At 44.0% G+C, this 25,436-nt stretch overlaps 2 protein-coding genes across 2 annotated transcripts in view; one reads left to right on the top strand and one right to left on the bottom strand.

Annotated features, from left to right (window-relative positions):
- Window positions 1–1,823: 1,823 nt before the first annotated feature.
- LOC143769874 (uncharacterized) lies at window positions 1,824–25,119 on the bottom strand. Its single transcript, XM_077258892.1, has 10 exons — window positions 25,069–25,119; window positions 24,064–24,085; window positions 20,183–20,201; window positions 19,869–19,934; window positions 17,749–17,823; window positions 14,045–14,107; window positions 9,041–9,115; window positions 6,963–7,016; window positions 4,297–4,347; window positions 1,824–1,947 (listed from the first exon to the last, which is right to left on the bottom strand). Exons 1-10 carry the CDS (start codon window positions 25,096–25,098, stop codon window positions 1,929–1,931), a joined length of 474 nt encoding a protein of 157 aa, XP_077115007.1. The 5' UTR covers window positions 25,099–25,119; the 3' UTR covers window positions 1,824–1,928.
- Window positions 4,074–25,436, top strand: part of LOC143769875 (uncharacterized) — a 77,362-nt gene continuing 55,999 nt past the window's right edge. The window contains exon 1 of the mRNA XM_077258893.1: window positions 4,074–4,169. Within this exon, the coding sequence (XP_077115008.1) occupies window positions 4,096–4,169 (74 nt within the window). The 5' untranslated portion in view covers window positions 4,074–4,095. The remainder of the gene's footprint in view (window positions 4,170–25,436) is intronic.

The following is a 25,436-nucleotide window of genomic DNA, read 5'->3' as shown; positions in this document are numbered from 1 at the left end:
GGCCCCAGGGTAAAATTTTGACTTGGGTCCCGCACTCCTGCAAGCTGGTCAGATGTATGGGCCGTTGTAAATCCTACAAAGACATAAGTGTTCACCTCTCTTCATTATGTACTATGTGCCCATCCTGGTATCCGTGTTCCCCATTCTGCCTCTGCATAGAAAAAAACAAATATTGTACTCATCTCCCTCCAATCCTTTGAGGTGCGGTTTCCTCCTCTGGTCCGAAACAGAGCCAGCTGCTGACATCGGCGTGTCAGCTCTGGCGATATAACGTCACTGCCATGTGACGCCAATGCCTGGCACACCGACGTCAGCTGCTGGCCTCTGATTGGCTGGCAGAGTGTATTGCAGTGCAGGAACCCAGTGAGTCTCTGCGCCTCAACACACTGCAGCTAATTGATGCACATCCAGCTGAAATAGGCGCTGGCATTAGCGGACCCCCCTCCAGCACGATCACAGACAATGCGTTGCCCCCGGGTAATGTAGTGGACATGTGACAGCTCTATCACCATTGTGGATGTGGTGTGAGGGATAGTGATCGGTGCTGCACTGCCATAGATAATAGCACAGGATCACTGCTCTCAGTTCTAACGCTGGAATGAATGATAGCGGTCAGTGCTGGGGCAGATACTAGCAGCCAATGATTGTGTATAAGGTGGGCAGAGGGCAATGCTGGACACTAAGGCCAGGCAGTACTAGCTCTGGCTGTGAGTTTAGAAAAAAAAGCACAGGGAGTTGCCTAGTCTGAGCATGAAACTGGCTGCAGGCAATGAAGTGAAATTCAGAAGTAATGTAAGTTAGGAACAAAAGAAAATATAGGGGTTTTATAAGCTAAAATAAAACACTGATAATCTTAAAAATTGGATTTTAGGTTCAGACATCCTCTTTAAATTGGTGCCAGATTAAATTTTATTGTTGTCGGTGCCAGGTGGGATCGACTGAAGCGGTGGTGGTCTGTGCCAGGTGGTATCGGCTGAAGCGGTGGTGGTCTGTGCCAGGTGGTATCGGCTGAAGCGATGGTGGTCTGTGCCAGGTGGTATCGGCAGAAGCGGTGGTGGTCTGTGCCAGGTGGTATCGGCTGAAGCGGTGGTGGTCTGTGCCAAGTGGTATCGGCTGAAGCGGTGGTGGTCTGTGCCAGGTGGTATCGGCTGAAGCGATGGTGGTCTGTGCCAGGTGGTATCGGCTGAAGCGGTGGTGGTCTGTGCCAGGTGGTATCGGCTGAAGCAGTGGTGGTTTGTGCCAGGTGGTATCGGCTGAAGCGGTGGTGGTTTGTGCCAGGTGGTATCGGCTGAAGCGGTGGTGGTTTGTGCCAGGTGGTATCGGCTGAAGCGGTGGTGGTCTGTGCCAGGTGGTATCGGCTGAAGCGGTGGTGGTCTGTGCCAGGTGGTATCGGCTGAAGTGGTGGTGGTTTGTGCCAGGTGGTATCGGCTGAAGCGGTGGTGGTCTGTGCCAGGTGGTATCGGCTGAAGCGATGGTGGTCTGTGCCAGGTGGTATTGGCTGAAGCGGTGGTGGTTTGTGCCAGGTGGTATCGGCTGAAGCGATGGTGGTCTGTGCCAGGTGGTATCGGCTGAAGCGCTGGTGGTCTGTGCCAGGTGGTATCGGCTGAAGCAGTGGTGGTTTGTGCCAGGTGGTATCGGCTGAAGCGGTGGTGGTCTGTGCCAGGTGGTATCGGCTGAAGCGGTGGTGGTCTGTGCCAGGTGGTATCGGCTGAAGCGGTGGTGGTTTGTGCCAGGTGGTATCGGCTGAAGCGGTGGTGGTCTGTGCCAGGTGGTATCGGCTGAAGCAGTGGTGGTTTGTGCCAGGTGGTATTGGCAGAAGCGGTGATGGTCTGTGCCAGGTGGTATCGGCTGAAGCGGTGGTGGTCTGTGCCAGGTGGTATCTTCTGAAGCGGTGGTCTCTGCCAGGTGGTGTAAGGGTGCCGTTGATGTTAAACGGAGGTTTCATAGCTATATAGAGTGGAGACATAACAAGCAATGTTACAGTGCATTCCAATCACAAGATATAGATAAGCTATCCTTACGACCTTTCCCCAAAAATGAGCTGTTATAAGCTGTTCTACATCCGGATTTGCATTGTCTGGTGATGACCGCTCTTCATTGATTGGGATTCTATTCAATATGTTTATATTCAGCCAGATCTTATAACAGCTGATCAGGGGTTGCCAGGTGTTGGACCCCACTAATCTGATATTGATGACCTACACTAAGCATAGGTAATCAATATCTTGTGAAGTGACAAAACAACCCCTTTATGTAATAGATGAGCAATATTTGTATTTTTTAACATCTAGCCATCCTGGCTAATAATTATGAATAAATGATTTACTACATAATTTGCGAGAATTACAAGATTACAAGGATGTAGTTTAATGCTGAATCCATTCCTGCATGTGATGGCTTAATGGTGTGTGTGGTTTTACATAAAAAGTATTAACAAAATGGCTTTAAAATTATCATTAGGAACTACATACAATGCAAATCAGGTAATTTTCAATAACTGTACACTTAAAGGGGTACTCCCAAAATCGTTATATGTATGTAGAAAGTTAAGTCCATATTTATTTGTGTATGCCAATGCAACTGACTTTTAAGTCTCCCCTTTTGGTAAACGCCCCTCATGTCGCCATCCCATGGCTCCAATGCTAGAAGAAGACATAGAAAACTGTTCCCGAGTCCATATTCACTACCATGAATTATACTAGAATACTTAGAATACTGGAAATTTAAGTCTTAAACCTAGAGGCCGCATATTCCAGAAACATGAGTGTTAGGAAAAACATCCTCCAGTTCCAGATACCATGATATTGCGTACTCTCGCTTACTCTTCAAATACGTCCAGAAGACTCATGAAATATGATGGGATCTCCTGAACGCCTGGCACAGTAGACAAGTAGCACAGTTTATAGTCTGTCCTGTCACTGGTCGCCGTCCCTATGGATGGAAGTCGCTGGTACTGCAGTTCGCACCGTTCAAATAAATAAAACTGCTGAAGAAGTTCTTCCGAAACGTGCGCTGGGGCGGCGAGGACCGTTACTACAACACCACTCTACATGTACGTCATCTATTTATAACTGCACGCGCTCTTTACCTGTTTATATTAGGACAAGTCCACCGAAAGTCCTTCTTTATTACATATAGGGCCCATCTTTATATAACTATCTTTTACTGGGTGTACTCCACCTTGTTTATTTACATGGATCCCTGCAGGAACGTTTGGCCGCCTCTGGCCTCACATGCTTTTTAATTATTTCATGTATGTTTTTAATGTTTAAATAAAATTCATTATTTTAAGGCATATAGTCCTTGGGTTTTTTTACCCCCTTTTTTTGGTACAGCAATAAAAAGCGCAGCAAAAACTCAGCAAGGCTATGTGCACACGTTGCGGATTAGCCTCTGGAATTTTTTGTACCCATTCTGCATCTCTTGGCAGAAAACGCAGGTGCGGATTTGACACTTTTTTTGTGCGGATTTGCTGCGTTTTTTACCCATGTGGATTTCTATAATGGAATGGGTCCAAAAATGCTGCAGATCCACACAAAAGAAGTGACATGCTCCTTCTTTTAATCCGCAGCGTTTCCGCACGGAATTTTCCGCATCATTAGCACAGCATTTTTTTTTTCCTATTGATTTACATTGTACTGAAAATCACTTGCAGATCTGCAGCGTTTCTGAAAGGCAAAAAACGCTGCGGATCCGCAGGAAATCCACAACGTGTGCACATAGCCCAAAACCTGCTTTATATAAGTTGCTTCTTTACGGTAAAGAGAGCAGGTTTTGCCTGTGGGAAAAAAAACACAGCAAACACAACGTGTGCACATAGCCTAATGCTAAAAATTGGTTACATCACCAAGAGTGTGTGCTCGTAACATTTTTTAAGGTTTTTTTTTTATTTTAAACAAATTCTCTCCAAAATTCACCTAAAAAATGATTTCAGGAACTCTTGGAAAGCAATTCCAGTTCATTTCTATAAAAAATCCATTTTGTTAATATGAGGAGGATTTTTTCCTCTGAAGAGGTTTAGACAAACACCTGATGGAAATAAATAAACTACGTGTCATTTCTTTGAACAGGATCCAAAAGGAAACCTCTCCAAACATGGCCCCGTCCAATCAGAAGGCAGCACAGAAGCTTCAGGATGAAAACCTCTTCCAAAACCTCTTAATAATCAGGTGAATAAGATGTGTGACCGGTAACAATAAATGGCCGCTGTCTGTGCAGTCAGATATACACAGTAGTGAGGAATCGTCTGTATCATTATGTCATCTAGAAGGTTTGCTCAGTAATCTCTGCTCTTACATGATCAGGGTGGTGGTCTTCTTCTCCTCCTCATCGTCGGTGGTCTCGTCCCTACAGGACATGAAACATAGATCATCTGATGTAAATGTGCGAGTAACAGTGCGGATTAGGGTCAATATTCACAGTGAAAATATACAATAAAATCATACTTTATTAGATATGCATTAAAAAGAATAATACTGAACACCGACACACAACTCAACCCAAAAATGCCCCAGGGACCGGGTAGTGACCGTAATGGAAAACTACTAGTGTAACATCGGACAATGTGGGGTCCCAAACTGACCCTATTACATATCCCACCTAACCGCGGAGGTTGGCACCCAAGAAAACGCAAATAACACCCCTGCTCAACCACTGGCCCCAATAATCCTTAACAATCTTTTCCATAGGGGAACAGGTCACAGATAAGTCAAATTACAGAAGGGTCATATTAGGACACAGGTATATTATCCACATGAGCCGACATATATGTCGATTGTGACAAGCTAACATGGCTTCATATCATCATCACCAGCAAATATAAAGGTGAACTCGATTATTTTATCTAAACAGTATAGAGCAAGTTCTCATATACGGCATTAATAATTAATGTAGGTAAATGACATGGCCCCAATCAGCGCTAAACATATTGTAACCAGATCACTCAGTGCATTTTCCCTCCGGCATCAGAGGGTCTTCAGGAGTGAATACAGAAACAGATCTGCAGCAAAAATAGATTATAAAGACCAAAGGACTTGGCTTATTTCTATGGTTTTCAGTAACCACAGGTCCAATGGAGTGTGGACCCCCATGGGAGCACATATCAAAGAATGTATCCTCCGGAGCTGAACGGCCCCGTAGGGAGTGTGTGCCACAGCTGTGAAGCTTGGCTCCTTGTGTGTGTCCAGGACCGGATGTGGCGAGCCCCGTTCCCCGGAGAGGAGGGTCTCTCCCTTATATCCCACCCAGGGAGGCTGGATACCATACAATAATACTATTTTATGCTACTTGCGTCTGGAAGTGACATAATATAAGATGGCTATGGGGTCCACTTGGGAACACATCGGATTACTGCACTTGCATTACCGAAAGTGATATCAATATGGCTGCGCGTCTCAATGCGGCCAGAAATGACATAAATGAATCTGGCTACAAATTACACTCTGGACACATCAGGCAGAACACAATACGGAGATAATTTGTACTAACAGGGTCATAATAGATACCAATAAAATGGCCGCGCTCCACACTGAAACACATGCTGCTACAACATATTTAGCACTAAGTGTGAATATAACAGGGCTAGGTGTGAATATAACAGGGCTAGGTGTGACTATAACAGGGCTAGGTGTGACTATAACAGGGCTAGGTGTGACTATAACAGGGCTAGGTGTGAATATTACAGGGCTAGGTGTGAATATTACAGGGCTAGGTGTGAATATTACAGGGCTAGGTGTGAATATTACAGGGCTAGGTGTGAATATTACAGGGCTAGGTGTGAATATAACAGGGCTAGGCGTGAATATAACAGGGCTAGGCGTGAATATAACAGGGCTAGGCGTGAATATAACAGGGCTAGGCGTGAATATAACAGGGCTAGGCGTGAATATAACAGGGCTAGGCGTGAATATAACAGGGCTAGGTGTGAATATAACAGGGCTAGGTGTGAATATAACAGGGCTAGGTGTGAATATAACAGGGCTAGGTGTGAATATAACAGGGCTAGGTGTGAATATAACAGGGCTAGGTGTGAATATTACAGGGCTAGGTGTGAATATTACAGGGCTAGGTGTGAATATTACAGGGCTAGGTGTGAATATTACAGGGCTAGGCGTGAATATAACAGGGCTAGGCGTGAATATAACAGGGCTAGGCGTGAATATAACAGGGCTAGGCGTGAATATAACAGGGCTAGGCGTGAATATAACAGGGCTAGGCGTGAATATAACAGGGCTAGGCGTGAATATAACAGGGCTAGGCGTGAATATAACAGGGCTAGGTGTGACTATAACAGGGCTAGGTGTGAATATAACAGGGCTAGGTGTGAATATAACAGGGCTAGGTGTGAATATAACAGGGCTAGGTGTGAATATAACAGGGCTAGGCGTGAATATAACAGGGCTAGGCGTGAATATAACAGGGCTAGGCGTGAATATAACAGGGCTAGGCGTGAATATAACAGGGCTAGGCGTGAATATAACAGGGCTAGGCGTGAATATAACAGGGCTAGGCGTGAATATAACAGGGCTAGGCGTGACTATAACAGGGCTAGGCGTGACTATAACAGGGCTAGGCGTGACTATAACAGGGCTAGGCGTGACTATAACAGGGCTAGGTGTGAATATAACAGGGCTAGGTGTGAATATAACAGGGCTAGGTGTGAATATAACAGGGCTAGGTGTGAATATAACAGGGCTAGGTGTGAATATAACAGGGCTAGGTGTGAATATAACAGGGCTAGGTGTGAATATAACAGGGCTAGGTGTGAATATAACAGGGCTAGGTGTGAATATAACAGGGCTAGGTGTGAATATAACAGGGCTAGGTGTGAATATAACAGGGCTAGGTGTAGGTGGGAGTAATAGAAAGCACTGGAGCAGCGGGTGCGAGCTATGACGAGTAGGAGCACTACAAATACTGTACGGTGTCACGTAATATTATATTTCCACAAATAACATACGTACTGGATGGTTTCTCTGCATGGACTGAACAGCTTTTCTGTGATTTTGTGGATCCGTCTGTTGTAAAAGAAAAGTATTATCAAAGATTTCACAGCAGCAAATGTATGACAGCGACCTCAGACCCTGAATGATCCGACAAAGGTGACGTATCGGAGAGATCGCAGCGCTCAGGGTGCAGTGTGACTGCAGGGGGTGCCACTATCTAATAGCAACTTCCTCTCCCGTAGCTTCTTTCATCAGCTCAGGATGATGGAGGGTTCAGTAATGTGGTTTTTTACTGGATCCTTTAATTTTCAATAGTCTAAGACCCGAATTTATCAAAGTAGTTTAACCAGAATTTTGCAGCTTTTGGTGTTTCCACATCAATTCCTCCCAGCTCCGCCAACATGGTGCCCGGCACTCGTCAGATGCCGCTGATTCATGAAGAGGCAGACACTTCTTCATGGACTAGGAGCGTCTGACGACACCACCACCCGCGTCAAGACCAGCGAGAAAATCACCGGTCTTCATGTATCGGAGCCTTACTTTTTCTTTCTCAGTAAAACTCTTATCCAGTTTTTTCTTTTGCTTCTGAAGGTAAATGTTTCTTAAAGATAAAATCAGTCAGGTCATTAAGGGGTTAAATGCACTTAAGGCAGCTGAGTAATGCGGAAAGCAGAAAAATCCAGCTCACAGATAAAGTCCAAAAAAGTACTTTTATTTTCCAAGGTACATGAAGCAAAGATTAAAATTGTGTGTTCACAAAAAAGTGAGTACAGGCCTCCTTTGACGTGTTTCGAGCGACATGCGCTCTTTGTCAAGATGACTAATGCGCCCCCTGTCGTGACTTGGGGCATAATTTCAAAATCTACAATAAAAAAGTGACATTTTGGAATTTCGTTTCTGCTTTAATATTACAAATTGCAGAAGGGATGAGAATGATTTTAGGGAATTATTTTCTATTTCATCTGCTCTCGTGTTTACATGTGAGGTCTATTTATTAGGTTGAAAAAAAGACCTCGGTCCATCAAGTTCAACCTTTCTCCACCTATTGTGCATTTTGTCACTAAACTAACTATAACCTGCAATGTTATGTGTATTGAGGAAATCATCCAGCCCTTTATTAAGTGTCGGCCATTACTACCTCTTGTGGTTGGCATTCCACAGTCTGACTGCTCTAACTGTAAAGAACCCTTTCCTAGTTAGCTGTCAGAATCGCCTTTCTTACACCCGTAATGAGTGTCCCTGGTCCTTAGTACGGTCCTTGGAAGGAATAATTCATATACTGACCACACATATATTTATGAATGAGATCTCCTCTGAGACATCTTTTTTCTAAGCTAAACAAGCCCAACTTTTCCAACCTTTCATCATATGAGAGGTCTCCATTCCTGGTAATAATCTAGTTTCCGCCTTTGAACTGACTCTAACTTCTGAATATCCTTTTTAAAATATGGAGCCCAAAACTGGATCCCATCTTCCAGATGTGGCCTCACAAGTGATTTATAAAGGGGTAACAGTATGTTGGGATCGCGGGATTTTATCTCTTTTTTATACACCGTAAAATCTTGCTGATTTTGCAGCTGCTGCCTGACATTGAGTACTACTGCCCAGCTTACTTGTAACCAGAATCCCCAAGTCCTTCTCCTGTTCTGTAGTTCTGAGTATACTCCCATTTAATGTATATGCAGCCATAGGGTTACACAGCGCAGGGAGCACAGGCCGTGCGGTGGTGCAGGGAGCTGACGGCTCCACTATTGTACCCAGCCATATCTATGAGGATACAGACTGGACATGTGCCGGCCTCCTGAGACCGCTCCCATATCAGGCGTCCTAGACAGGAGCTATGCTATAGAGAGTATACATGTGTATAATTATACCTCGTGTCTTTCTAAAGGAGCCATATAAAATGCTGATCATGGTCTATTCTTCCAGGCGCCATTTTTAAACAATCAAAGAAATAGAATTCATCTAATTTATGTGTCCTGTAAACGTCCTAAATTGAGAAATTACTTTCACACCCTGACAACTATCAGCGTAGTCAGATGTACAGTATGTGCAGACAGGTTTTATATCATTTCTACTTGGAAAAAAGCACTTACAAAGTTTTTTCCATCACATTAAGCTCTTCCGTCTCCTTTTCCAGTCTCTCTTGTAATTTGAGTTTGATTTCTCTCCTGTTGTACATGGAACATAAATCATCATCTCATATGTAAATGTATAAATATCAGCGATGTGAGGAGCAGCAGTGATCACATTCCCCTCGGCCTCCATCCCAAATACTTTCCCAACATTTTCCATCTACGTCACACAAATGATACAATTTTGTATACTCAGAGCTATCACTAGGGGGCGCTCACTGTGTGGGGACAGAAACCTAGAAGGCTGGCGGCATAAATAGACCTCATGGGTATTCTATATTATTCATATATCACAGACCTATTTAAAGTTTTAATAACTGGAAAATGTTCCATTTTGGAGCTTTCATTGTTCCCCTCCTTCCAAGAGCCACATCCTTTTATGTTTTTTTTAAACAATACATTTTTTATTGAATTTTACAAATAGGGTGAAGAAAACCTCAATACAGACATATGTTTACAGCATACGTACAAGAGGGCATATAAACATTTAACAACAGGGTAGGAGGCAATGGAGGGGGGAGGGAAGCCCGAGGAGGGGGGTACATTATGTCCAGCTCCAGTTAAGTGATCCAATCAGAATCAGGAGGATCTGGATTGGTAAGACAAACTACAGGTGTGGCAGAGGGGGTGTGGTTGGCATACTCCGCCCAGGGAAGCCATATTGTCTCGAATTTACTAACTCTGTCTGTAAGTATGGCAGATAATTTTTCATTGATCATATACCAAGAAAGGCGTGTTTTAGCCGCAGATAACTCTAGACTTGTTTTTTTCCCTGCCAATGCTATGGTTTGTTTGGCTGCCAGGAATATAAATGTAATGAGGGCTTGTGTGTGTTTAGGGATGTTGGGGATACGTTTGTAGAGTAAAGCCTCCCAAGGGTTTTTTTTTAGGTTTATGTTCGTTATTGAGAAGAGCAGGTGATATATTCTAATCCAAAATCTACGTACAATTGGGCATAGCCACCATATATGGAGCATATCTCCTGTGGAATTGCACCCTCTAAAGCAATTTGGAGAGTAGTTAGCGACTGCCTTAGCCACTCTGGCTGGGGTCAGGGACCACCCGGTCAACACCTTATAATTAGTTTCCGCCATAAGGGTACTTAATATTCCTCCAGTACAGGAGGACCAAATTTGGGACCATTCTGAATCAGTTAGAGTGGAACCAATATCAGACTCCCAGCGAGAAGTGTAGTTTATACAGCGCCTATGTGAGGGGGAGTTGATATGTGAGTAGAGAAGTGATATAATGCCTGGTGCATGTGGATCGTTGTTCAAAGGGAGTAAAGGTATAGGGAGGGGTAGAATTTTTTAGTAATGAATTGACAAAGTTTTTAAGTTGCAAATAACGAAATACCTCTCCGGGGGGGAAATTGTATTTTTCTCTCAGGACCGAGAATAATCTCATCAACGTTGAAGAGATGGTGGACTCTGGTTATCCCTGCAGCGACCCATACATCCCTTTATGTTTTGATCTATGCAGTGTGCGTAGTCCAGCCTGATCAGTCACCCTGTGCTGTAGAAGGACCAGCACAGAACAGGGGGATCTGAGACCCCCAGAGCGCACTGTGCATAGAGGAGGCCGGCAGTAATGTCACAGATATAGAGGACTGGGAATCCGAGGAGCAGAAACATCAAACATCAGGGATTTGGCTGCTTTTACTGTGAGTTAGTGGGCTGCTCTATAGGGTGGTCCACTGCTAGGACAATCCCCCTCGTCCCCCATGTTTGGCCCTGATAAATAAGCACTTAGGGCCCGCTCACATTAGCGTATAAAAAATAGCTCCGATGTTCCTCCTGAAAAGTTGGACAAGTGGAATCCGTATGATCCAGCTTGTCATGTCAGTGGCGATTGTGTCCACAATCCGGATGGAAGGCGTTTCTCACATCATCTCTTACATCCTGTAGTTCTCTATGTAATTTATAGCTCGTTTACAACACTAGTAAAGCAAGCTGATATAAAGACATAAATGGATGGAAAGATAAATAGAGCAGATAAAATAGACGTCCTTCAGCTATTTATTGTCATATCCCCTACATATAATAAACCAGCACCATTTAGTACCTTTCATGTGGCAGTAAAGGGCGTTTTTAGCCTTATTTAACCTCTTAAAGGGAACCTGTCGGCAGGATTGTGCTCAGCAACCTACAGACAGTGTCAGGTTGGGGCCGTTATACTGATTACAATGATTCCTGGGGGGATGAAATCCGTCCTGTGGTTCTTGTTTAATCTTTACAGGTTCACTTTAAATAAATTAAACAACATGCTGTGGGGTCTCCCCTATGTGTGATAATCACCAGAGATAAAGCAGACAGCGGTAGGTTTATATTATCAGGCCGGGGAGGTCCCTGGATATTGGCCCCTTCCCAGTCTAAAAATACAAGCCCGCAGCCGCTCCAGAATTGGCGGATGACATTAGATACGCCAACTCTGGGGCTTTGCCTGGCTCTTCCCGATTTCCCTGGTGCAATGTCAATCAGGGTAATGGTTTATGGGGGTGATGTCAGCTGGGTAATGTCCACTGGCATCAACCCCTGGGGTTAGTAATGGAGAGACGTCTATCAGACACCCCCATTACTAGCCCAGTATGTTATGAAAAAAAACCAAATGTTTTTAATTTGCCCACTATTTTTGTGGGGCGTGTATAAAAGGTACTATTTATTATGAAATTTACTGTCAAAAGAGAAAAAATGTAGAGAAAAAAGGAATGAAAAAATAAAAATTTAGAAGAGAAAATCTTAATAAAAAAATTAAAATATCAGTAGAAGTAGAAAAAAACCTGTATAAAAAAATAATTCCAGTGACGTTAACTCCACTACTGCCCTTCCTATAAAGCTACTATGTACTATTTTTTTTTTTTGCGAAAAAACTATGTGCAGAGCTGGTCTGCTGCCAGAGACATTAGGACTAGTAATGAGTGAATATACTCGTTACTCTAGATTTCTGGAGCATGCTCGGGGGTCCTCCCGAGTATTTTTTAGTGCTCGGAGATTTAGTTTTTCTTGCCGCAGCTGAATGATTTACATCTGTTAGCCAGCATAAGTACATGTGGGGGTTGCCTGGTTGCTAGGGAATCCCCACATGTACTTTTGCTGGCTAACAGATGTAAATCTTTCAGCTGCGGCAAGAAAAACTAAATCCCCGAGCACTAAAAAATACTCGGAGGACCCCCGAGCATGCTCCAGAAATCTCGAGTAACGAGTATATTCGCTCATTGCTAATTAGGACTCTGTACTTGGTCACCACACGATTCAGGACACATCCTGCTGCGCCGCACAAGTACAGCAGGTCCCGGTAATGGGTTAGAGGGGTTGTCCACTTTTGGAGACGATTTTTGATCTTATTTCAATGTATCCATTTTTGGCTAAAAGTCATTTTTCTAATTGGGTTTCATGAGAACATTTTCACCGTTTGCCTTCTAAGGATTCTGTGGTGCAATATCTATTGCTGGCTGCAAAAAGAGTTAACTGAGAATCTGTCAGTGAACTTGTTCTAATGGTCCAATGGGAGAATTTGTAGCTTTTTTATCTGTCTTTTTTTGCTCCTCTCAGCCAATTTATGACCACATCACAGTTGAAAGAGCAAGAAACAAAGCACCTGTAAGGCTATATGCACAAGTCCAGAATTGCTGCTTAAATTTCCACGGCAATTCCGGAACTCCCTGCCTCGGGAAAAACGCATGGGGAATTGGCATGCGTTTTCCCGCTAAACACTAGCGTTTTACAAGTGTGACCAACTTTTTACTATTGATGCTGCCTATGCAGCATCAATAGTAAAAAGATATAATGTTAAAAATAATAAAAAAATAAAAATAAAAAATCATGATATTCTCACCTTCCGGCGTCCCCCGCAGCGTTCCCGATGCTCGCGGTGCTCTCGTTCCCAATAATGCATTGCGAGAAAGATTTGTGATGACGTAGCGGTCATTGCCGCAAGGCATTATTGAGAACGGGAGCATCGCAAGGAGCGGGAAGGCTGCGGGGGACGCCGGAAGGTGAGACTATCATGATTTTTTATTTTAATTCTTTTTAACAATTATATGATTCCCAGGGCCTGGAGGAGAGTCTCCTCTCCTCCATCCTGAGTACCAAATGCACATGATCCGCTTACTTACCACATAGTGGGCATAGTCACATGCGGAAAGTAAGCGGATCAATGCATTCCTATGGGTGCGGATTCCCTGCGATTCCGCACAAAGAATGAACATGCTGCATTTTTTTCCAGAATGTGATTCCGCCGCAGAGAAAAATGCAACATGTGCACTAAAATTGCGGATTGCATTCTAATAATAGGATGCTTAATGTATGCGTTTTTTTCGCGGTTTTATCTCATTTTTTATAATGAAAAACCGCAAAAAATCCTGAACGTGTGCACACAGCCAAAAAGCCAAATGGTGCAAAACCAGTAATGAAAACAAAATGGAAAAATGTTTTGTCACCGATCTGCTGGAATAATCCATTATCTCCTGTATTTTTATACCATATTTTATCCATTATGGAATAAGTGTTAAGTCTTATGGGATCTGCTCTGTTGCACTGAAGTTTGGATTGGAAAGTCTGTGTCTCCTGGCAGATATTACTGCGATCTGGGGGTCCTCAACACTCCAGCGGGGGGATGACTTTCTCTATATGTTTATCATATATAATATCTGATATATTTCTACAGACGCCATATTAAGATATTGGCTCATGTTTCTTTTCTTCTCACCAGTCAAATCACAATTCCTCTAATGTTTGTTTCCTATAAAACGATTTGCCGTCTTTTTACCCTAAAATCTGATAAATGAGCGACATCCAGTAAATGTCACCTCTCTGTGTAGTAGATATAGGGTGAATCATGTGCTGACAGGTTTATATCATCTGTCCCTGAGAACAAGGAATCGCACATCGGAGATACGGAAACGTCTGTATCATTATGGGATCTATAAGGTTTGCTTATATCAGATCAGTAATTCTCGGCACTTACATAATAATCATCCTATTCTTTATCAGTTTTGTTTTCTTCTTTCTTTCTTTTTTCTCTTTTTCACTATTGTACAAGGAAGAAACATCCATTTATGTTAAATGGTCACAAACTCAATAGTACGAGAAAATGTAAGAAGATATGTAATATATCTTATCAGAGAAATCTGCTTCCTTCTCCACTTATGAGCCACTTCTACTCACACCTGTTTCTTGAACTCACAATCCAAAAAAAAAAAAAAAACAGTTTAAAGTGAACCTGTCAGGTCTTATAACTTTATTATCTGTAAATATTGGGTTAATCTGCAGGTTAATAGAGTTATGAAGGTGCCGGCCACTGTACCGAAAGTGCGTCACCTGGGAGAAAATGAACTTTTTTTCTTCTGGGAGCCATCGGCTGTCAGTCATGCAGGCATGCCCGGAGGGATTACAGTCACGGCTCACAGCACTGAGAGTGGTGACTGTAACCGCACCCCGACACCGACTGACAGGTCGCTCAGAAGTGCTCCAGTGCAGAGCCGGCTGTCAGTCAGTGTCGGGGTGCGGTTACAGCCGCCCTCACTGTGTACACTGTGTGCAGAATTATTAGACAAGTTGTATTTTGATCACATGATACTTTTTATACATGTTGTCCTACTCCAAGCTGATCAGGCTTCAGAGCCAACCACCAATTAAGTAAATCAGGTGATGTGCATCTCTGTAATGAGGAGGGGTGTTGTCTAATGACATCAAAACCCTATATAAGGTGTCCTTATTTATTAGGCAACTTCCTTTCCTTTGGGAAAATGGGTCAGAAGAGATATTTGACGGGTTCTGAAAAGTCCAAAATTGTGAGATGTCTTGCAGAGGAATGCAGCAGTCTTGAAATTGCCAAACTTTTGAAGCGTGATCAATCAAGCGATTCATGGCAAATAGCCAACAGGGTCGCAAGAAGCGTGTTGGGCAAAACAGGCGCAAAATAACTGCCCATGAATTGAGGAAAATCAAGCGTGAAGCTGCCAAGATGCCATTTGCCACCAGTTTTGCCATATTTCAGAGCTGCAACATTACTGGAGTAACAAAAAGCGCAAGGTGTGCGATACTCAGGGACATGGCCAAGGTAAGGAAGGCTGAAAAACGACCACCTTTCAACAAGAAACTTAAGATAAAACGTGAAGACTGGGCCAAGAAATATCTTAAGACTGACTTTTCAAAGGTTTTATGGACTGATGAAATGAGTGACTCTTGATGGGCCAGATGGATGGGCCAGAGGCTGGATGAGTAAAGGGCAGAGAGCTCCACTCCGACTCAGACTCCAGCAAGGTGGAGGTGGGGTACTGGTATGGGCTGGTATCATCAAAGATGAACTTGTGGGACCTTTTCGGATTGAGGATGGAGTGAAGCTCAACTCCGAGACCTACTGCCAGTTTCTGGAAGACAACTTCTTCAAGCAGTGGTACGGGAAGAAGTTGGTATCGTTCAAGAAAAACATGATTTTCATGCAGGACAATGCTCCATCACATGCCTCCAACTACTCCACAGCGTGGCTGGCCAGTAAAGTTCTCAAAGAAGAAAAAATAATAACATGGCCCCCTTGTTCACCTGATCTGAACCCCACAGAGAACCTGTGCTCCCTCATAAAATGTGAGATCTACAGGGAGGGAAAACAGTCCACCTCTCGGAACAGTGTCTGGGAGGCTGTGGTGGCTTCTGCACGCAATGTTGACCATAAACAGATCAAGCAACTGACAGAATCTATGGATGGAAGGCTGATAAGTGTCTTCCTAAAGAAAGGTGGCTATATTGGTCACTCATTTTTTGGAGTTTTGTTTTTGCATGTCCGAAATGTTTATTTCTAAACTTTGTGCAGTTGTATTGGTTTACCTGGTGAAAATAAACAAGTGAGATGGGAATATATTTGGTTTTTATTAAGCTGCCTAATAATTCTGCACATTAATAGTTACCTGCACAAACAGATATCCTCCTAAGATAGCCAAATCTAAAAAAAAAACCACTCCAACTTCCAAAAATATTAAGCTTTGATATTTATGAGTCTTTTGGGTTGATTGAGAACATAGTTGTTGATCATTAATAAAAATAATCCTCTAAAATACAACTTGCCTAATAATTTTATGATGTGAGGATGTGGCGGGCTCCGGGCTGGGAGTAGGGGGTGTTTGGTGATGTGAGGCTGTGGAGAGCTCCGGGCTGGGAGAAGGGGGTGTTCGGTCATGTGAGGATGTGGCGGGCTCTTGGCTGGGAGGAGGGGGTGTGAGGATGTGGCGGGCTCTTGGCTGGGAGTAGGGGGTGTTCGGTGATGTGAGGATGTGGTGGGCTCTTGGCTGGGAGAAGGGGATGTGAGGCTGTGGCGGGCTCCGGGCTGGGAGGAGGGGATGTTCGGTGATGTGAGGATGTGACGGGCTCTGGGCTGGGAGGAGGGGGTGTGAGGATGTGGCGGGCTCTTGGCTGGGAGTAGGGGGTGTGAGGATGTGGCGGGCTCCGGGCTGGGAGGAGGGGATGTTCGGTGATGTGAGGCTGTGGCGGGCTCTGGGCTGGGAGGAGGGGGTGTGAGGATGTGGCGGGCTCCGGGCTGGGAGGAGGGGATGTTCGGTGATGTGAGGCTGTGGCGGGCTCTGGGCTGGGAGGAGGGGGTGTGAGGATGTGGCGGGCTCCGGGCTGGGAGGAGGGGATGTTCGGTGATGTGAGGCTGTGGCGGGCTTCTGGGCTGGGAGGAGGGGGTGTGAGGATGTGGCGGGCTACGGGCTGGGAGGAGCGGATGTTCGGTGATGTGAGGCTGTGGCAGGCTCTGGGCTGGGAGGAGGGGGTGTGAGGATGTGGCGGGCTCCGGGCTGGGAGGAGTGGATGTTCGGTGATGTGAGGCTGTGGCAGGCTCTGGGCTGGGAGGAGGGGGTGTGAGGATGTGGCGGGCTCCGGGCTGGGAAGAGGGGGTGTTCGGCGGTGCGAGGATGTGGTGGGCTCACACTTCCCATCCTTTTCACTGCGGAGTTCCTTGGAAAGATGTCTTCTGGAGACAGCGCATGCGCAGGTTGAGATCTCAGGATTATAACTGAGTAATATTAATATTCATTATTATATAATTTTATACAGAGTCTAAGACCAAATCTGAGGACATCTCCACTTTCTTCCTGGTGGGGTCCGACTACCAGTACTGCTACAGATCCTGAGAGTGAAGGGTCCGCAGTGCTGGTTTATTGCCGCATCCCCTCTATTACTCCATGTACCACTGTGCGCTCAGCCATGTCTGTATTAGGCCACGTTCACACGTTCAGTATTTGGTCAGTATTTTACATCAGTATTTGTAAGTCAAGACCAGTAGTGGGTGAAAAATACAGAAGTGGTGACGTGTTTCTATTATGCTTTTCCACTGATTGCTCCACTACTGATTTTAGCTTACAAATACTGATGTAAAATACTGACCAAATACTGACCGTGTGAACGTGGCCTTAGGTGCAGCACGGCCTCAGTCACCTACATACAGCTGTGCTGTAGCCCCTGCATAGTAGGTGGGTTTTTTATTGAATCTTGCTGGTAACTATTGTGTCCCCCAGTCACATTCTCATAGTTTCCATGTATCTTAGTGTAAAGTGTTACTAAGCTCCGTACTTAGTTACAGCCCATGGTGGGAGGGGAGAGGAGAAACTGTGAGAATATAGATCATTGTTATCTAGAACAATTACTTTTATTATCGCAATAAGTCTCAGCACTTACAGAGTCAGATGGATGTTCTCAGGGCTGATGTTCTCCTCTTCTATCTTCTTCTCTATCAGATGTAAATTCCTCTCCCTATTGTACATGGAGAATATATCTCATATTGGAATGTACAAATGCCATTAATTATCACAATGTACAACAGCATTAGTGACCATGACAATCTGGGATAAATTCCTCCCCTTTTCCCTCCATTCTTGGTACTTTCTTTACCAACATTTTATATTGACTACATTCCACAGTTAAAGGAAATCCATCAGCAGGTTTTTACTTTTTAATCCGAGAGCAGCATGATGTAGGGGCAAAGACCTTGATACCAGCAGGATGTCACTTACTGGGCTGCTTGCTTTAGGTTCAATAAAATCACTGATTTATCAGCAGGAGATTATCAGCAGAGGACTAGTTGTCACTTGCCATGTAGTCGTCCTGCTCTGTATAACCTCGTCCCCACCACTGATTAGCAGCTTTGTGTCAATGTACAATTTACCTACAAAGCCGCCAATCAGTGAGCGGTCAGGACTGTATTTAGCGCTCCTGCTGCCCGAGACACTGTGATTCTTAATGCCCCCTATGGTAAGTCGGCCTAAAGACTCATACAGGAGTTTTTTAAAACCAAAGAGGAATAGACACGAGAGCGATGTGAAAATATATATAACAACTTTTATTACAGAATATTTTATCACAAAATTCAATATAGATTCAATATAAACAAAATTAAAATACAAATGGAAACGACCCCTAAATGCCTAAATGTACACGCCTAAAGAGAGTCTGAGATGGTATACTGGTAGTAACTCTGTATGGAGATAGTAATAGGGTCAGACTAAACGTTTAATCCTAAACACTTACAAGTAAGGTTTTACATAAAGTGCATAGTGCTTACATGTCATAGCATATCCATAGAATATAACAGAAGTAAAAAAGTGACATTCAATGTTTTAAGACAATGATATAAGTATAGGAAAAGGTGTGACCATAAATACTACACTGGGTATACCAAATAGATTCAAAGTGCTAAGGCATAAGTAGACAAGAGGGACAAACCTGCAGCAGGTGGGGGAAAGGCAGACCCCCAACGCACGTTTCGCAATGTGCTTCTTCGGGGGGCGTACAAGAAAACATAGTCTTATCAGTGGGTCGGATCCAATTTTAATCTATTTGAGCCTGTAATCTGTGTACTGACTGGTGAAGCATCGCACAGCAGCCCCTGCTGACTGATGTTCCATCAAAATGTGGCTTCAGGCCCAATTTTTTTATTTTTAGAAAGGATAGCACAAGAAAATGGACCCCAAAATGTGTTACCCAGTTTCTTGTGAGAGCGCAGATTCCCACATGTGGCCAGAAACCTCTGTGTGGACAAACACCCGGGCTCAGAGGAGAAGGAGCAGGATTTCAGTTTTGGAACACAAATTTGGCTGAAATAGATTGTGGGCACCATGTCGGATCTGCAGAGTCCCTAAGGTGCCTAAACAGCAGAATCCCACCCACAAGTGACCCCACGATGGAAATTACAACCCTCAAGGATATAATCCAGAGGTATGGTGCGCATTGTGAGCCCACTGGTACTACACAGGATTGGATAACATTAGATTGACATATTGAAAACCCATCCAGAAACTCATATGCGGCCGTGTTTAGCACGTTAGACTCCCAGGTGCTTCTCAGAACTTTCTAAAATGTGGTTGTGAAAATGAAAATTACATGTTCTTCTGCTAAAATGTAGTTTTAGCCCCAAATTTTTAATTTTCACAATGGATAAATAGCCCTAAAATCTAACATATTGCGCCATTACACTCATATATTTGGGTTTAGGCTGTAACTTTTTAGTTTTTTTTATGATTTAGCCATATTAACCTCTTTCCGATATCGGACGTAATAGTACACCGATGTCTGATTCCCTCGCTTTGATGTGGGCATCAGCGCTGAGCCCACATCTTTCCCTGCACATGTCAGCTGTTTTGAACAACTGACATGTGCCTCTAACAGCCTTGGGTGGAAACACAATCCACCCGCGACAGTTAACTAGTTAAATGCTGCTGTCAAACTCTGAGAACATCTGAGATCAGGAATCATCTATGTCACTGTGTGATCTATAACGTTTTATTAGATTTTTTACTTACGTTATTGTGAATCTCCCTTTAATATTTTTACTCAGATCTTCAAGAATGATTTTCAGGGGATCCACCCTATAATACAAGGAGAACATGTCACTGTGTATGTTAGGTAAGGGAGAAACTGGGACTTTTTTGTTACACTGGTCTTTTATTAAAAAAGATGTCAGAACTTAGTTCTCCCCTATCCACAGTATAGGGAATAAGTTACTGATTACGGGGGATCCGTCCGCTGGGACCTCCAGCTCTGAGATGTCCCATAGGATGGAGCCGAGGTGGCGCATGCGCCCCACGCACTGTACAATGAGAAGAAAGACTCTTACCTGTAAATGAGTTCTGTAGCTGAAAGACAAACAACAGTTTACTATTACCGTGTATACTCGAGTATAAGCCGAGACCCCTAACTTGCCACAAAAAACTGGGAAAATGTATTGACTCGAGTATAAGCCTAGGGTGGGAAATGCATCAGCTACTGGTAAATTTAAAAAATAAAAAGATACCAATAAAAGTAAAATTAATTGAGACATTAGTAGGTTAAATGTTTTTGAATATCCATATTGAATCAGGAGCCCCATATAATGCTCCATACAGTTCATGATGGGCCCTATAAGATGCTCCATACAAAAATATGCCCCATATAATGCTGCATAAAGGTTAATGATGGCCCCATAACATGCTCTATAGAATAATGTGCCCCATATAATGCTCCATAAAGATTGATGGCCCCATGAGAGGCTCCATAGAATAATATGCCCCATATGCTGCTCCATAAAGGTTGATGGCCCCATAAGATTCTCCATCGAATAATATGCCCCATATGCTGCGATTAAAAAATGACATACTCACCTCTCATCGCTGGGGACCAGGTGCCGGTGTCCTGAGCAGGCGGGGACACTGGCGCATTATGGGGGCCAGGTGCCGGTGTCGCCGCTGGCTCAGGCCTCCGGCACTTGCAATATTCACCTGTCCCCGTTCCACCGACACGCGTCGCTGTGTCTTCCGGGTCCTCTGGCTGTGACTGTTCAAGCAGAGGGCGCGCACCAAACACGTCATCACGCCCTCTGACCTGAACGTCACAGCCAGAGGACACGGAAGACAGCCCTTAAGGTGGAACGGGGACAGGTGAATATCGCATGACTCACCCTCCCCCGTCATACTTACCCCCTCCTGACGCGGTCTCTGCACTTCCCTGCTTCTCCGATGGTCTCCGGCGTCGGCAGCTTGTTCCTGTGTTCAGTGGTCACATGGTACCGCTCATTTAATTAATGAATATGTGCTCCACGCCTATGGGTGTGGAGTCGCGTGCATATTCATTACTTTAATGAGTGGTAACACGTGACCGCTGAACACAGGAAGAGCTGCCGGGGCCGAAGACCATCTGAGAAGCAGGGACCTGCAGAGATCGCGCCAGGAGGGGGTGAGTATGAGGTGACAGCCATCACTCCTGCCACTCCCCCTCCCACACCAACCCCTTGGGACAATGACTCGAGTATAAGCCGAGAGGGGCACTTTCAGCCATAAAAATTGGGCTCAAAATCTCAGCTTATACTCGAGTATATACTGTAGATTTACTGAACGATCTAATAAATCACTCAGTAGCAGCGGCGACTTATTGTTAGGCCGTATTCACACTTCATTTTATTCTCATCCACACAAAACTAAGCCAACTAGTTCTCATTATTGTGCTGCATTCGATTTTCATCTTTTTTGGTCCGTTTGTCCATTTTTCCATCAGTATGTCATCAATTTCTCTTATATGCAAAAAAAGGAAAAAGCTGCTGGAAGTTCTTCCTAGTAGTCAGTGAGTGGGTGAGTCTGGTGGACAATTCGCCCCACGGCTGACATGTTACCAGCCCCATAGAATATAAGGGCCAGTGAGAAATACAGACAGCGCCCCTGGTACACACATGTGATGAGCCTTTCCTTCTTAACGTTACTGTACAGAGACTTCCTTACACCATTATCGGGTCTGATCCGGCATTCAGGTCTCGGCTATACTGTAACTACTGGGGTGCAGGGGTGTTACATCCATAGTGGCGGACCACACGTCCTGGGGAGCGCTGGCTCTGTTCCCCATCACCCACCGGTCATCACAATATTACTGCTCCTGTCCCACCATTCCTCCTGCCCCTGTGCGTCTGAGACTCATATATTGACCTTGAGGAAGACGCCGCAGGCGTCGATACGCGTGGGTCTCAGCAAACAGAACAGCCTGATTGAAATCCACTAAACCCACCACCCCGGGAACCTTGTACAGCCTGCTTGCTAGGTAGGGTAAGACTTAGGTCAGTGCACAGCAGGGTCTAGGGATCTGCTTGGTGTCTAGTATATTTTGTATTCCATTCACCATCTTCCTTGTTAGTTCCTCATATATGGGGTATGGTATGGAGTGTTAACCTCTATTTAAGAGTGTATAACTTGATGTGTAATATCATACTGTATTATATAACGCCCATATGCTGGGAATAGTGGTTTGGTTATCTGTACATTAATGTGCATAGGCTGTTTAATGTTGTGTGCAATATTATAGCATTTATCTGGTATCTATATGGACCCTTTACCCCAGGTCATATTTTGGGGTTTTTAACCCTTTCACGACATGCGCCGTACATGTACTGCGCATGTCGGGTCCCCTGCTTTGATGTGCGCTCCGGCGGTGAGCGCACATCAAAGTCGCGACATGTCAGCTGTTTTGTACAGCTGACATGTGCGCGCAATAGCGGCGGGTGAAATCGCTATTCACCCGCCGCTATTAACCTGTTAAATGCCGCTGTCAAATGCAGACAGCGGCATTTAACTACCGCATCCGGCCGGGCGGCCGGAAATGACGTCATCGCCGACCCCCGTCACATGATCGGGGGTCGGCGATGCATCAGGAAGGTAACCATAGAGGTCCTTGAGACCTCTATGGTTACTGATCGCTGGTGGCTGTGAGCGCCACCCTGTGGTCGGCGCTCACAGCACACCTGCAATTCTCCTACATAACAGCGATCTGATGATCGCTGTTATGTAGCAGAGCCGATCGGGCTGTGCCTGCTTCTAGCCTCCCTTGGAGGCTACTAAAGCATGGCAAAAGTGAAAAAAAAAAGTTTTTAAAAATGTGAAAAAAATATTAAAAATATAAAAGTTTAAATCACCCCCCTTTCGCCCCATCCTAAATAAAACAATAAAAAAAAAAAAAAACCTACACATATTTGGTATCGCCGCGTTCAGAATCGCCCGATCTATCAAATAAAAAAAAGCATTAACCTGATCGCTAAACAGCGTAGCGAGAAAAAAATCCGAAACGCCAGAATTACGTTTTTTTGGTCGCCGCGACATTGTGTTAAAATGCAATAACGGGCGATCAAAAGAACGTATCTGCGCCGAAATGGTATCATTAAAAACATCAGCTCGGCACGCAAAAAATAAGCCCTCACCCGACCCCAGATCACGAAAATTGGAGACGCTACGGGTATCGGAAAATTGCACTTTTTTTTTTTTTTTTTTTTTTTTTTAAGCAAAGTTTGGAATTTTTTTTCACCACTTGGATAAAAAATAACCTAGACATTTTAGGTGTCTATGAACTCGTAATGACCTAGAGAATCATAATGGCAGGTCAGTTTTAGCATTTAGTGAACCTAGCAAAAAAAAAAAAAAAAAAACAAGTGTGGGATTGCACTTTTTTTGCAATTTCACCGCACTTGGAATTTTTTTCCCATTTTCTAGTACATGACATGGTAAAACCAATGATGTCGTTCAAAAGTACAACTCGTCCCGCAAAAAATAAGCCCACACATGGCCATATTGACAGAAAAATAAAAAAGTTATGGCTCTGGGAAGGAGGGGAGCGAAAAACGAAAACACAAAAACGAAAAAGGGCCGCGACTTGAAGGGGTTAAATGTTTTTATGTTGTTGTGGTTGTTTCCTAAAATAAAGATGTTTTTTGTATAAATGTTAAACTGTTGTGGTGATCCCATTTCTCATGCATACACTTTGCTCTATTTTGTTCCATTGTTGTTTGGTATGCAGTTGGTGATCCCCTTAAATGGTAAATATTTGTAGATGATGCCTGCTCAGCAGTGTTGTTTAAATTACATCAATAGATCGCGCCTGCAGTGCAAAGCCTCAGTCTCCGCACTGCACAGACTGGAGCAGGGCGCTGGGAGGAGACGGCGAGGGAGAAATGCTGTAATTGTCAGTACTGAGAATGTCAATACTTACATCTCATGTTGGAAATTGTCGTCTGTAATAGTAAAAAGAGAAATGTATAAAGGCCATGAAATATTTCCACTTCTTACATTGTACCGTACATCACACACTCATAGGCTTCTATTACACTGGATAATCAATGGGGTTTTAAATAATCACACAAGATAGATTTATTAATTGTAAGGCAATGTATGAGCAGAGCGCCGCTCCGTGCCCCATGCAGCATTCATAAACCACAGCCTGGTAAGTGACCCCGGCGTCTGCTGACAACTCAGCGACATCTGACTTTATTGTCCATTTATTCAGGTATAAAAATTGAGAAATATATCTAGAAATGAGCTGCGTCATATGAATCTCTGACGCTGAGGCAATTTTTTCCATATTTATTTATGCTAAAAAATGAGGGTAAACTATATTTATCATGAAGTGTGTCAGGGACTTTGGAAGGGTCTCAGAAGCAGAGCCCACTCCACAGCGGGCAGTTGTCTATATTATATAGATGTCATCATCTCTATCGGCAGCAGTTGGCGTGCCCACTGATTGCCGCTATTAACCTGTTTAATGCCACTGTCAGCAGAGCTCAGAAAGCTGCCCCTGCCGACAACGGGCTCTGTATGTACCATGTCCATAGACAGTGAGCTGCCTGACACAGGAGGGGCGTGTTGGACCAGGGCTCAGGACCAGCTAGTCCCAGCAATGATAAGCTACTGGCACTAGTACAATCATTGTAAGCAAACAGCAGCATGGAGCTCGATTAGAGGCATCACTGACATCTGTGTGTTAACCCCTACAGCATGCGCTCTTCAGTTTACATAGCAAATACCTGCTGACAGATTTCCTTTAAATAAAAAAAATGCAGGTTTGGCATCATCGTAATCGTACTGATCTGATTGGCCAGGCAGGTGGCCGTGCGAAAACAACGGACATCAGACAACAGAAATTCATTTTCATATATACGTTCAGAGATCATTACAATCACTATTCTGAATTACATGACTTTTATTATTTCAGACTTACATGAATTCTTTCCCAAATTGCGCTCGTCATTGTCAAACAATAAATAATAGCATAAACCTGAATTAGATAAAAAGAGAGAAGTGTCCTTATAAATGGCCTAATGTTACATACTAGTTGTATCAACTGCACATATTGCCATAACGAGCTAATTAACAAATATAAGGTTTTCTAATTAAAAATGTATGAGATACGAGAATTAGGAAGTAGAGGAAGCTTGTCATAAGAAATCAGGACCTTATACAGTGAGGAAATGGGGAATAATAAGGACAGGACAGGAGTATAACACGGACATACTCACTATTACACTCCTACTATAACCCTCAACGGAATTCTGGCCGAGCGGCTGCTTTTATATTCCTCATGATGTC

This window comes from Ranitomeya variabilis, chromosome 4 (genome assembly GCF_051348905.1).
Source record: "Ranitomeya variabilis isolate aRanVar5 chromosome 4, aRanVar5.hap1, whole genome shotgun sequence".
NCBI classification, from domain to species: domain Eukaryota; kingdom Metazoa; phylum Chordata; class Amphibia; order Anura; family Dendrobatidae; genus Ranitomeya; species Ranitomeya variabilis.
Note: the sequence above shows the minus strand (reverse complement) of the source record. Positions and strands in the feature narration are given on the sequence as shown.

Excerpts from the sequence above, each read along its gene's own strand:
- LOC143769874 (XM_077258892.1), bottom strand. The coding sequence starts at position 25,098 with ATGACGAGCGCAATTTGGGAAAGAATTCAT. Across the intron at positions 9,116-14,044 it reads AAGAATAGGATGATTATTAT|GAGAGAAATCAAACTCAAAT; the intron begins GTAAGTGCCGAG and ends CATGTACAACAG. Across the intron at positions 7,017-9,040 it reads AATGTGATGGAAAAAACTTT|ACGGATCCACAAAATCACAG; the intron begins GTAAGTGCTTTT and ends CTTTTACAACAG.